We start from the raw sequence: 14,834 nt of genomic DNA, 5'->3' as shown, positions 1-14,834 counted from the left end.
GTGGCCTGGCTCTTGTCAGTTTAACTCAGACACTTTCAAAACAAGGAGATGAGTGGCTGCCATTTATAATCATTTAAAAGGGATATGACGACAACTCCTCAATTACTGATATGAACTCAGAACCCAAATCAGCAGAAACCTTCAGGCAGTGCGGTAATAAACCACTGCCCTGGAAAAAAAAAACCCTAATCATTGGGTTTGTCACCGTTTAAAAAAAAGAAAGTTACATGAGGATATTTTTGGTTTTTCCAAACTACACAGTGAGGCCAAAAAAAATGAAAATTCCCATCAAGGCCAGGGTATCAGAAGAGCTCTGAAAAGACCACCCTGCGGCAAGCCATCAGAAGGGAGATATCTTCACCCATGAGCTCTAGCCCCAGACATTCATATATTCTAAGACTTAGGGGTTTAATAGTTGGGGGCTGGGAGTTTCAAAGGAGTAAGGTGCCCAATCCCAACTGAAATTCAAATGGGAACCGTGTGCCTTACTCCCTTCCGTAACTTTGAAAAATCCCACTCTTGAAGGAGAACTCTCACAGGACCATCCGTGGAAACAATGTGATGATTTGCAGTGTCTTGCAGGCAGTGGAAGAGGCCAGGATTCTACTTTTCAGCTTCATGCTCCTTAGAGCAAATAACCAAGAGAAGATCTGGGGGGCTGGTGTATTATCTATTTTTTTAAAGACGGAGAGGGCTTTCAAAATAAAACCTTTACAAAACAAAGTTCAATGAGCATAACATGAAGTGAGGGAACAGCAGAGCATTTTCCAGAGTTCTCCCAATCAAAAGCAAGGCCCAGCAGCTCCTTGCTAGAGAAGACCCTTCTGTTAACATTCTGCACAGAGCTGAGTCCTGCTGGAGGCTAATTATAGCTTCAAGGGAACTACTGGATCATGTTCCATAACGTTTATTGTATGACAGCACAGGGGGCATTGACAGATTCACTACCTGGTTAAGGGGAAAGAAAACATCCATAGAACCCTCTCTGCACTGCAGACAAAGAAAAATTGAGTTGGATCCATGATCACTTCGAGGAACGGCTCATAAAGGGCAGCTCTAGAAGTTGCTAAGGATCCTGAAAGGTGAAATGAGAAACTAGGATCAAAACCCTTGTGCATTTGGATTGGGAAGAATTTAATGGACATTTCAGCTGAACCATAGTGGAAACAAGAGGAAATGTGCAGCTTTTTCCATTCATTTGGTAATGTTAAGCAATAAACAGCTGTTCCTTTAGGGAGGGGAAGGGTGTACTGGGGTCCCAAGAGCCGTGACGAGGCCAAGAACCCTGCCAACTTGTGGTCATGTTTTCTATAGAAGAAGAAAGAGTTCAAGAGCTGAAGACTGACAAATCTATAGCTCTCAAGACACTTGACAGAGGGTGATGGGTTTCATGATCCCCACAGCACACAAGGAGAACAGCAGCACAGAGGAAGTAATTTCCCTAACATGACACAGTCTGAGGCAGAACCTGGACTAGAAACCAGTCTTCCATCACCTAGTTTTCTGCCCTCCCCCCAGACCAGGTTGCCTTTGTAAAGCATACCCAGACACTATGGTGATGGGCATCTCCCAAGTGCAATACCATTCATGTATTTGGACCCTGCCCCTTTTATTCCCAGAGAAGCCGTTCCACACATGTAACCTGATGGAATCAAACAGCACTACAGGCAATGCATTTACTGGCATAAATTTACTAATGAGGAAATGATCCACTTCAGCCAGTTTTCGGTGGCTATAGGCATTCATGGAAACGAGTCCTATGGAGAAGCTTCCAAAGCACCACAGATGCTAGTGAGTTACCTTTGAACGCATGACATTTCCAAAGATACTGTTCTGTGCAAAGTCTTCATGGCAACAGCCAGATGACAACTACTTTAGAGTTGAAGTTAGAGGTTAGGTTTCATTAGCAGAATCTTGCTCTGCATCCTGGAGCCCCAACTGAAACACACGGCAGAGAAAGAGATTCACACAGAAAGCTATTCACTGATGTCCATCCAGCATTAACTGAGCCTCCAACCCAGATTACCTGCAATTTCTTTGTAAAAAGCTGCATTAAGGCAGCCAGCCATTGATCCAGATCTCATCTGAAGATTAGGCTTAAAAGTACATCTAGGAGTGGAATTTACAGTATGCAACACAGAATTAGGTCTTGCCTGCTATCCTACCTCTGCAATCTGCTTCACATAACACCAACAGCCCAACTGCAACAAAGCCAAGTAAAGTCAGCAGTGACCTACATACAATATGTTTTCCAGAAATTCCAAATCTAATTTTCTTCTAATAAGAAATCACACCAAGCTGGGAAAATATATACCCCTATACACACCACCTCATGTTTCCTACTGCTGACCACAGCTGCATTGCACTTCGCTCTCAGACTGCCAGATGTCGATGAGCAAATCACTGAACAATCCACAACAGGCCTCATGCTGCTTGCTGACAAGAGCTTTCCATGAGTTGCTGAGCTCTGCCACTTCCCACTGGGCTGAGATCACCCAGCACCTTATGGGACCGAGCCCCTAAAGGAGAAAGCATCCAAACCTAAAATCCTATTAAGGACCAAAGCTAATTCACCACTTTAAACAATGTTATGCCTATTTAATACTGGTCGATTTATGGATTCCACTTGAGATGTTCTTCTGCTGCAGTGATCAGTGAAACACTAATCAATTAGACAATAACTACTGATAAGTCAGAAGTTAAAGAGAATCTATTGTTTTTAACTCAACAGTGTAGGCAAACGAGACTATAGTCCAGTAACTTACAGACATGCGCTAAAAACATATTTTATTAAGCAATCAAACACCTCTGCTAAACCCTCATGTACTAGATGAGAAATGAAGAAATTAGCCCAAATTACATTTTCTCTGTTACTGGAGTTTATATATCTCACACTGAACTCTGAATGGTCACATTATAGCAATGAATCTCTAACTGAAATCCTAACAAAGTATCTAAGACCTTGGAATAGAGAGATTTTATAATACTGGACGTGGTTTTACAAAATTCCTGAGGGACAACATTCCTGAGCACACAGAACCAGAAGTCTTTAATATTAATGAGTTGTTTCCCCATCACTGTACGATTGCATTAATACATATGGCCTTTTGGACATGAGATATAAACGGAAAAGTTTAGAATAGAAATGCTCGCCTTAAAACCTAACACAGCACAAAGCAATTTCACCTTTGGCTTCTGGCTATGGGCCTCTTGCATTCTTTTTAACGTCACCAGAAACAATACCACCTGATGCAATCAGTTCTTTGTATCCAAGTTATTCAGTTATTCCTCTTACTCTGATGCAGATAATGAGTCATAAGAACGTAAGATCAGACCACTAGTCCATCTAGCCCAGTATCCTGTTTTCAAAAGTGGCCAGCACCAGATGCTTCAGAGGGATTGAACAGAAGAGAGCAATTATTGAGTGATCTATCCCCTGTCATCCACTCCCAGCTTCTGACAGTCAGAGGTCTAGGGACACCCAGAGCTTAGGGTTGCATCCCTGACTATCCTGGCTAATAGCCACTGATGGACCTATCCTCCATTAACTTAACTAATTAGTTTTTTAACTCAATTATACTTTTGGCATTCACATTATCCTCTGGCAACAAGTTCCACAAGTTGACTATGTGTTGTGTGAACAAGTACTTTGTTATGTTTGTTTTAAACCTGCTGCCTATTAATTTCATGGGTGATACCTGGTTCTTGTGTTATGCGAAGGGGTAAATAACAATTCACTTTCTCCACACCATTTGTGATTTTGTACACCTCTACCATTTCCCCCCTTAGTCTTCTCTTTTCTAAGATGAACAGTTCCAGTCTTTTTAATCTCGCCTCATACAGAAGCTCTTCCCTATCCCTAATCATTTCTGTTGTCCTTCTTTGTACTTTTTCCAATTTTAATATCTTGTTTTTGAGATGAGGTGACCAGAATGACACACAGTATTCAAGGTGTGGGCGTACCATGGATTTATATAGTGGCATTCTGATCTTTTCTTTCTTATTCTCTATTCCTTTCCTAATGGTTCTTAACAGACCAGTGGTTTTTTTGATGGACACTGCACAATGAATGAGCAGATGTTTTCAGAGAACTATCCACAATGACTCCAAGATCTCTTTGTTGAGTGGTAACAGCTAATTTAGACCCGATCATTTTGTATGTATAGCTGGGATTATGTCTTCCAACATGCATTACTTTGCACTTATTAACATTGAATTTCATCTACCATTTTGTTGGCCAGTCACTCCGTCTTGTGAGATCCCCTTGTAACTCTTCCCAGACAACTTTGGACTTAACCATCTGGAGCAATTTTGTATTGTCTGCAAACTTCGTCACCTCACTGTTTACTCCCTTTTCCCAATCATTTACGAACATGTTGAACTGCACAGGTCCCAGTACAGATCCTTGGGGAGACCCCAAAATTTAACTACCCACTGTGAAAACTGACCATTTATTCCTACCCTTTGTTTCCTATCTTTTAACCAGCTACTGACCCATGAGAGGACCTTCCCTCTTATCCTATGACAGCTTACTTAGCTTAAGAACCTTTGGGGAGGGACCTTGTCAAAGGCTTTCTGAAAGTCCAAGTACACTATATCAGCTGGATCACCACTGTACACATGCTTGTTGATCCTCCTCAAAGAATTCTAATAGATTGGTGAGGCACAATTTCCCTTTACAAAAGCAGTGTTGACTCCTCTTCAACAAATGGTGTTTGTATGTCGGATAATTCTGAGTCATTCAGAAGTTCTGAACACTCTACAGGTTTATAAACAGATCCATCCCCAACTAACAGAAAGCAGCATTTAGATCTATACACACTACATTTGAGCAAAACATCCTATTAATGAGATTTACCTTTTAGGCCTATATCTTGACAGGAAGTATCCAAAACTCATTGGGCAAACAAAGAGCATGTCACACACACTTGTCAGTGCGAGATCGACAGAGTGTAGTTTGGTCTGCTAAGACCCTGAGCTAACAGCACAGCACTTTCTAGGGGGACGGAAGCAGCAGCTGTGCTGCCCTTTGAACTGTCACTGACACGTTCAATGGCTCAGCTAAACTTTTTCCTCGCCACAAGAACATGGGGAATGGAAAATAAAAATTTTAAAACTTCCCAAAGGAAAAATTCAGAGATGAATTGAATATATCAGCCTCTGTGAATTAATTCTGCACTTCCCTCAGGCATTGTTACATAGCTCATAAGCAGGGAGATTTGACCACACACATTCGCAACTGTCCATCTTAATATGTCCCTCATTATATGGCAAAGAACTAGTGAAACTGAGCAGGGGACAAGATCTGTGCAAAAAGTGAGAGGCCGTGATTTATGTTCCATTCCTAATATATAAAAATCCTGTATTGTAAAAGGCACTTTGAGTACATCCACGTAAACAGTAAATCAAACCTAGATCCTGAACATGTCTATTGTATCACACTCCAGTACTGACAAGATGCTCAGAGGCTATGCTATTATCTTAGCCAATATTTTGATATGGGGAGACTGCTGACACAAGCCGTCCCTTTCCATATGCCGTACCCTCTAGTTCTTCTTCTTTTGTTATTTTACACAGGAAAGAATTAGCAACTGCTATTTAAGTCGTTGAGTCAACCTTAAATTTAATGGAGGAAAAAAGCGTGTCTGTCAAAACAGAGGCTGATCCCACTCATTTACAACATAAAGGAAAAATTACTGTGTCTGTGTCTTCCTCAAACATAATACTGCAACTAATGAGAAACTTCCATATTTCCAGACAAAAAGGTGAAATATCTGCCATTCAGTTGATTAACTTGAAGAACTTCTTTTCCCCAAGAAAATGTATTTGTCGTAATAACTTATCCCCCTGCAGGCACCTCACTTCTGAAGGGGGTTCATAACTGACAGAAGAATTTTTTGTCAAAAATCTACTTCTTTATTATTTCAGGATTAGTGACTTGTTGGCTTTAAGCAGATGTGTTAGCTTAAAAAAATGCAGTCAAAACAGGAGGTGGGGAGGTTAATCTTCACAATTAACAGGATAACGTATAGTGTTTCTGAACAGCTAATGTGTGGGAGCAAATTGTGCCTGAGATATGGAATGTTCAGCTTCGTGTGAGGAGAAAAAGTGTGCCCATCTTTCCTAGTACTTAGCATTACCTATCACAGGATCCCTCTAACAGAAAAATACCCTCCCCCACTCCAAAAAAAAATCATTTGAAAACAGGGAAACAGTCAAGTTATTTAGATGCAAAATGTATATTTTAGTACAATATCTTATTTAGTGGAAAACCTTTCAAACAAAGGCATGTTATGGACTACTGCATACAGATACAGCACCACAAACATAGCCACATCTGGGGTGGAGAACAGTAGCAGCTTGGTGTACAGTACACTGCACAACAACTGGGGAGCAGGGAGGGTAATTAAACAGGGAAAACCAGACAAACGTCTCTGCTTACACAAAGTGCAGTGAGATCTTTAGTGCCCACACAGAGGACCTTGAATTTTAAAAGGCTTATCCAGAAAACAGAGAGAGTAAACTCACTGAATCAAATCAACAAGTCTGGAGGTTTCAATGGATTTCAAAAGTTATATTTGGGCCACTAAGGCATCCCTTTCCGATGTCATTTTGCTTTGTTTTAAATTTAAATGCCACACAGCCTAATTTTGTCTTTCTTAATGAGAGTAGTTTAAGGGGAAACTAGACATTACTCTAAAGTGATGGAAACACAGAGCAGTAACAATGGAGTGCAGTGAAGCCAGAAAGTGAAACTGACTATCCCTGTTTCATTGTCCCAGCTGAGTGCAATAAAAATAAGCAAATAAATCACATATTTGTTTAAAAGTCCATTTGATTTTTTAAAAATTCTTTATTTTTATTATTACACCCCATAATGTGATTTTCTTCTCTCTACAGCACCACTTTAAAGCACTGAATTACCGGTTCCTCCCCAGTCCAAGAGACCACATGTCTTTAAAACAGATTCTGCTTGTTGTATTTACATGTAACAAAGCACCAGAAACATTCCCTGCGTTGTCAAGCACTAACTGTTGCTGGTAAATTTCAAGTTCTCTCTTTATAAGTCATATCAGTCAAGTCAGACCTCTACCAGGAAAAATCACTAACCAGAACATCAGGGAAATAACTGTTTTAATAATTCCAGATTTGGAGTAAAGATTCTGGGGGGCAAGGAGACAGAAAAGGGAAAAGGAACCTAAACTTGTTCAATCAAAGACACTGCCACAAAAGAAGGTGGTGTGTGTGTTCTCAAAACCACAATAGAATTTATTTCTCTTACAAGATATACTCTTCCCTGCAGTGATCACTGAAGTGCCCACAGGCCTTAAGGGCAGATGCGAAGTTACCAGAGCTCCTTTCTCTTTCTTCTCCCCTTCCCACCACCCTTTTACCAAAATAATGGATCTGGAAAGAAATCAGAGCACACTCTCTCTCCTCCCTCCGCAAACACAAACTGTTTTGATCAGTGGATCCAAGGAAACCACGACTAACACACACAGAGAGAGAGAGATTTGAGGGGAAAGAGAGAAAGGGCCCTAGCCAATGCAGCCAACGTGAACAGGCCTAGGAGACTCGGGGGAGGGGGTCTCCTCTCCCGCTGGGAAGTCCTGTTTTGCAAGGGGGAGGGAGGGAACTTAAATGCTGTGTTTCATTTTTTAAAAGGCAGAGAGATTAGATCATCCAACAACCCCCTCCACCCACCGCACCCACCCACCCTCCGGAAAAAAATAGCAGAGGCAGAACTTCCCCAACTAGCCCTTCGCAGTGAGTAAGTGGGGAATTTGTGCCCACACCGCGGCATGGGGAAGAGATTCACAACTGGACTCAGCGATATCTGCCTAGGCCAAAGTGAAAGCACCCTCTTTTCTGTCCGTCAGTTTCAGGCAGCCTGTAAATAATTCAGCCGGTAATTTTACACGGAGCAACCATGGATCAATCCTCACCCCCTCCAATAACTGCAGGTACCTCCCCCTTTACTCTAACAGCACAATAACTTCTGTGTCACTCCTACAAAAACAGTTCGAGCCAAACTTGGGGGGGAGGAAATAAGGAATGTGGGATCAGAAGAGGAAAGATGGGCGTGGGCACATCAACCCCTCGCACAGCCCTCTCCCTTCCCCCTGCACACTTACCTTCAGAGCAAATTTCTCTCCAGTCTTCTTGTTGAAGATTTCCAAAACTTTCCCGTTGATGCCCAGCCCCAGCACTTGCGTGGTGACCTTGTAATCATCCGTGATGGCATTTTTCTTGATCTGGAGGCCTGATTTCACGTTGAACTGGGGGAACTGTTGCTGGACGGGAGGGTGCTGCTGGGGCGGCGGCTGCTGCTGGGGTGGCGGCGGGGGCGGAGGAGGGGGGATGGGGAACAGCACCTGGGGATTCGGGTTCGGAGAGTTGGACAGCATCGTAGCAAAGCCGGGGCAGCCACAGCGGCTCCTTCCCTTTGCGCCGAGTCCCCTCCTCCCCCCACAGTGGGAACTTTGATCTCAACAGGCGGAGGGGAACTAAATCCCCCACAGCTTGGAAGCGGGGGGAGGAAACAATCGCCCCTTCTCCTGGGGAAGGCTCGGAGCCCTCAGGGCTGCTGCTGCTCACCCCCCAGGTCTCCGAAGGGGCGACGCTGCTGCCCCCCGCTCAACCCCCCACCCCCTCCCCAGGCTCGTCCCCGTGCCTGGCTCGTTCGCTCTTTGGAACGCGAAGACAGGAAAAGGAATCGCTACAATGTATCAACCTCGGTCCCTCCCCGGGTCAGTTTCACGGCACTGATGTCACAGCCTCGCCTTGACTGGCTGCCTCCCCCTGAAGGGGCGGGCCCAGGGGCGGGGAATCAGAGGAGGGAGGGCGGGCAGAAGGAAGGAAAGGAGAAGAGAAGGGGGGAGGGGAGAGAAGTTAAACTTTGGGAAGGAACCTGAGAGTGGAGGGGACCGGGGAAAGTCGGACGAGGTTGGGGTGCGTGTTTACCCCCCATCCTGCCATGGGGAAGCTCCATGGGGATGGTTCCAAGGTCATCACTCAGTTGCTGGGATTTTGGGCACCTATGAAAGCTTGATAAATCGTTAGCAAGAAGACTGGAGAGAAATTTGCTCAGGGGAGGCAGAGGAGGAGGGAGAGCCAAGGTATGGGGGGGCACCGACTTTTTGGTCTGTGTCTGGTACAGCACTGAGCATAATGGGGTCCTGTGCTATGACTGGGATTCCTTGGTATGGTAATAAGAAAACAGTACACAAAAGCGAACTTAGAATAAGAACCCCTCCTCATATGCCCACACTGCCGCGTCCAAATACAGAGATGTTCACCATTAAATGGACGACAACAAGGAGAGGGTAAAACTGACCCTCGTTCAGAAAGCCTGTCTGACTACTATGCATCACGTCTGATCTCAAAATGGGACTTAAAGGGGACTTAAGAGGTGCATAGACTTTGTTCTGGGCCCCCCCATAGGGATGAATTTCACCCCAAAATGCATGAGTGTCCCCTCAGCGAAGGACCAAAATCCCGAGAGCTGGCTGAATCAGGATGAGTTTTGGAGAGCCTCTGAAAATAAGCATGTGTTGATTAAAAATACCGTAAGTGACATTTGATATAGAAAAAGCCCATCGTGCAAGGATGCTTCCCTTATGCCGACACAAAGAATGCATAAGGCAAATATTAAAAGCTCTTATGCCATTTCCCCCAGGCCTTTTGCATTTTGGAAAGGCCATTTTTTAGAATAGGCTGGAGCAGGTGGGGAAAGAATACCACATATTTGCACACATGCTATTACAGGAGAAGCTGGAGAGGCCATTGGTAGTTGTCAGCTCTGCTCAGCCATCATAAACAATGCTCTTCAGTTTGTGGCTGAGTGCTTGTCCATAGACATGGAAAGAACAGCCATGAGCACTGAAGATGCTCTGTTATTCCACACGGGAAGCTGGCAGGATGGAACAACTGCAGGAGTAAAGGTTCTGTATGAAGAGACTAGAGAGAAGAGGCTTTTCTGTAGAGAGCAGACCAAAGCAAGCACCCATAATTGCTGATAAGAGTCAGCACAGAGGCACAGGATTTCTGTGTAGATGACCAGAGCTTCTGCCAATCGCTGGGGATCCCCCAGGTTTGGGAGAGGGCCCTGCAGCTTATTCCATGGTGGTGGTGTGGTGGCAGGGAGCCTCACCAAATGTTGCTCCCTTAGAGGTATTTTATTGGGTCCCGGTCCAAACTTAAGCTAACAATCCTTAGGGGAAAGGCTTTGCATCTCATTTAGGTAGGAAGGATGGCCTAGTGGGCAGAGCACTAATCTGGGCTTGAGGAGATAAGGGTTCAACTATCAGCTCACCCACAGATTTTTCTGTGTGACCTTGGACAAGTCACTTAATCTGCCCTGTGCCTCAGTTCCCCATCTGTCAAATAGGGAAAGTATTTCTCTACCTCACAAGGGTGTTCCGAGGCAGTCAGATACTACAGCAGTAAGGGCCTTATTGTTTATTATTTGTACTATCATATTGCCTAGCACATCATCAGCCATCTTGCCTCCCTGAATGTTCTTTCGTTGTTTTTCTACTTCACATATAAAGCGGGAAACAAGAAATAGTGAAATCAGGGGATATTTCGCTATTTATCTGATAAAAGCAAAACGCATGGTGAGAGTTCAGTGCACTGCAGGCTTCCAAATCCTCGCCACGGGGAGCCAGTTAACAAGCTTCACACCATTTGGAGCTTCTTCCCTGGATCCTGGAGGCATCCACAGCGTTACAAATTAAAACGTCAATGGGTAAATAATTGCGTTTGCCCAAATGCCCTGTTTTTTGATGAGCGTTTATCTATAATCAATTCCCATGAAGAGAAGAGACATGAAAAATGGAGCAGGCAGACTGAGTGTCAGGGGAAGGGCAAGAGGCAAAGAAAACTGTTCTTCAAAGAACATCCCACTGATAGCAAATTAACCTGCGCTTCCACGTTCAGACCAGAATTCAATAACGAGTCTAACTTACCTCAGAACTGGGCTAAACAGATAAGGAATCCTTGCTGAGAGCCAATTTATCATGCAGCAGCCTGGCATCTGGCAAGAGCCAACGAAGAGCTCTTTAGTCGGGGCTAAGGGGAAGGAAAGCAGAGATTTTTCCTTTATGGATGTGAAATGGATTGTACATTAGCAGCATTCGATATGTGGCGGCTATAGAAGAGTCACTGTCAAGCTCCATCTAAGAAATGCCTTATCTGAGTCACAAATAATACCTAATTCTATTTACCTATTAATTCATGTGTAGGATTTTCTCTGGCACTCATCACAGTGGTGCCTGATGCTCTCACCAACATTCCTGAACGTACCGAACTGTGACATAGGGAAGCATTCATGTACAGAGGGGGGAAATGAGGCAGAGAGCGTTGTGGTGACTTACCTAAAGTCACATGCAGTAAGAGGTAGAGCAAAGAATAGACGCCGATGTCCCAGTCCAGTGCCTTAACCACAACACTAACTATGGTCCTTATGTGATCCTCATCACCATAATCTCTGAGCACCTCACAATCTAATGCCTTCATCCTCACAGTGTTGTTATCCCCATAGTACAGATGGGTAACTGAGGCACGCAGCACAGAGAAACTAAGCCTACATTTACATTGCAGCTGAGGGTGTGATTTGCAGCTCATGTAGATGTACCTAAAAAGAGCAGTGAGCACTGCGGTCCGCAGAAGCCCACCTGACCCCCTGGTATGTACTCGCTTGTGCAGCCTGTGCTGCCACATCCTCAGTGCTATTTTTAGTGAGCCAGCTAGATTAAAGCTAGCCCAGGTACGTCTACATGTGCTACAAATCACACCCCCGGCTGCAGTGTAGATGTAGCTGAAAACACTCGCCCTAGGTCACACAGGGTCTGTAGCAGGGCAGGGAACTGAAGCCAGGTCTCCTAAGTCCCAGGCTCGTGCCTCAACCCCTGGACCATCCGTCCTGCCTGAGACTGTGAGAACCAAGAATTTTTAAAATCTGGCTTACTTTCCGCCATTTATACTGACATTCAGAGGTGCTGTGCCCACTTTCCCTCGCTAAGCTCCTGCCCTTAATTTTCTGGAGGCGGCTCTTTCCACAATGAAACCAGACTGCTCAGCAGCACATTTGGGGTTCAAGGCTGCTGTGTCTTTGTAGCGAACACTGCCGAGGAAGGTTTAAATGGGAGAAAAGAACATTTTTGCTGATTTTTAAAAAATTTCCCTTTGTAGAAAACAGTAACATGTGAATATCAGCCCCAGGTTAAGAACCAGACCATGGCAAAGGGCACTTAATATGGGTACAGAGACATGGATGTTGTGTAGCCAACCCCAGCCATTCAAGAATCATGAGTCAGGCCCCCCCGAAGTCATGAAATTGGCTTAAAAATCATGCTTTAAAAAGTAATTTTTTTAGATTTATTTTTTTAGTGGGATAATTTCCCTTCTGGTGTTTGAGCCTGGAGGGGTCGCATTTGCAACCACAAGGGCTAGTAACTGAGATTTTTGTTTTTACACAGAGGCTGAGAATCTCCCATAATAACCTGCTTCCAGCAGCTGGGGTTTTAAGAAAAAAAAACACCAAATATTGGAAGATTTGCTGTAAAATCATAAAAGCTGGCAGCCTGGCAATACTTTGGATCAGAATCAGAGAAAGGGCTCAGGGATTTTGGTACTGGAACCCATGGTTGCAGTATCCAAAGTGGCTTGCATAGACAGGGAATGTCACCCAAAGCAGAGAGCCAGCCCAAGGTCTATATGGACCACTTAACTCCCATTTGAGCCCTGTTTTGAGATTTTAGGCTTTGGGCTGGGCTCTGCACAGCAGTGAATTTCACCCTAAATTACGATGGGTTATACAAAACGGACGGACATTCCATTGCACTGTTTAATATTACATTTTTCTTTTCACAAAATGAATTGTAGACTCCATTTTAGTTCAATGCACCATCGGCCATTATTATCTCCCATCCCTGCTGTGCTAGGTTACGCCCAAGGCCCCTCTATTACATGCAGCGTCAGAAAAGATTAATGGTTACAAAGAAGAACTGCGCCCACAGGCAGGAATAGCATTAGGAAAGCAAGAGCAGAGCTGTGACAAAGCATACCTTTGGGAAAAGTGCAAAACCAGCTGGACATGCACAGAAGTTCAAATAAGGTGATAATCATAGGGGTGTCTTACATCCATTTCTTGCCTACATTATAGGCTGCCGTGTTTCTTATTAAGGCCTTTATCCAGCAGAGTATGTAAGCATGTGCTTAAAGTTAAGCACATGTTTATGTCCCTTTGAAGTCAGGTAAAATTTTCAACATCTAAGTCCCATTTTCAAAAGGGACTTAGGCATTTAAGGGCCTAAACATCACTGAAAGTTAATGGAGCTTAGTGTCACAAACTGCAACATAGGCCGTCAGGCCTAGTGGTTGGAGCAGGAGTCAGCACTGGATTCAGGAAGCCAGTAACCAGAGACAAGGGGGGGACCTGGAGGCAGGAATCAAAGCCAGCAGTCAGAGCCAGGAAGCCAGTAGGGAAGCAGGGCTGGAGCAAGGCTGGGAACAAGGCAGGCTCAGAGACAGAGCAAGGCAAACAGGAGAGATCACAACTGCAGGGGCATGCATTAAGCTACCAGAAATCAGATGCTGGGCTTGCTGACTTCCTCAGCCAATCAGGCAGAGTGGTCAATCAGGCAGTCCTGCTGCATTCATAGGCTTCCTGGAGACTGGGCAGGTGGAGCAGCCAGTCCTAATTCTTGACAGTGAGGTGCTTATGAAATCAGTGGAAATTAGGAGCGTAAATACCTTTTGAAGATCTAGGCCCAGGTCACTTATGAAAATGGACTTTAGAAGCCAACATCACTTAGGCACTTTTGAGAGTTTTACCCATTGAAACTACTCCCGTGTTTAGATACACATGACTACTCAATGCTTTGCTTGATCTGGTCCTCTGTGTCTAATGATTTTTTTTTAAACACTGTCGGAGTTGCTCACAGACTTAATGAAAACAATGCAGGTGGCTAAATTGTTTTTACAGGAAGCTTGAACCTCAGTGACTTGTCATCCCTAAACAAGGGTGCATCAGTAAATGGGATTTGCATCTGATTCCAGCAGATGGAACCACTGTCAGCCACTCATCTCACAGGATCACTATTATTCACTGAAACATGAAACAATAAAACAGTCATCCTTAGTTTTAAAGCATAAGTTTGTTCAGTTATCACCCTGGTCAATACTGCATAAAAGTTATAGCAGTCTGCTGGCCTGTAAGAAGTGCCTCGCGAGGGTCCATTTCCATGTAGACATGTATCTGTATCACAAAAACCAGTCACTGGTTGCACCCAAGTTGGCAGTCTCAGGGACAGATGGGGTCATGGAGACCAAACCTCGCACTTACATCTCCAACTCAGGTGCTATATTTAACCAGACATAAAGAGTACATATTTCCAATCTGAGTGACTTTTATTCTATTTTAAACTGAGGGAAACAACAGCATGAGAACGAACAGAAGTAAAGTCTCCACGAGAGAGAGCACAGTGTGCCTGTCGCCTTTGCAACATGCTGCATCTGAACTGAACCCAAAATGGCAGCTGCTTCCAGCAGAAAACAGACATCTAGAAAGTTAAAGGAGACAGAAAACCAAACTGAAGCTTACACAGCTACATACATTACCTCATGACAAGAGAAGCTTGCATTGCCTATACGATACCTGTCCTGTAAACAAAGGACTTAATTTCCCATTACTGTCAACTCAGCACCTTCCATGAACAATACACTCCTTCCAGGTTTTAAAACCACACCAATACAATAAATCCACTGATTTGTAAAGATGTATTAGGCTTTTACAAAAGCCTCACTTTTGCTAGAAAAGCTGATCTATG

General features: G+C 44.1%; 1 protein-coding gene across 1 annotated transcript in view; it reads right to left on the bottom strand.

Annotated features, from left to right (window-relative positions):
* Positions 1-8,696, bottom strand: part of MAPKAPK2 (MAPK activated protein kinase 2) — an 81,945-nt gene extending 73,249 nt beyond the window's left edge. The window contains exon 1 of the mRNA XM_045015205.1: positions 8,136-8,696. Within this exon, the coding sequence (XP_044871140.1) occupies positions 8,136-8,408 (273 nt within the window). The 5' untranslated portion in view covers positions 8,409-8,696. The remainder of the gene's footprint in view (positions 1-8,135) is intronic.
* Between the last annotated feature and the right edge of the window lie 6,138 nt (positions 8,697-14,834).

This window comes from Mauremys mutica, chromosome 4, assembly GCF_020497125.1.
Source record: "Mauremys mutica isolate MM-2020 ecotype Southern chromosome 4, ASM2049712v1, whole genome shotgun sequence".
NCBI classification, from domain to species: domain Eukaryota; kingdom Metazoa; phylum Chordata; order Testudines; family Geoemydidae; genus Mauremys; species Mauremys mutica.
This window is presented reverse-complemented; position numbering and strand designations above follow the sequence as displayed.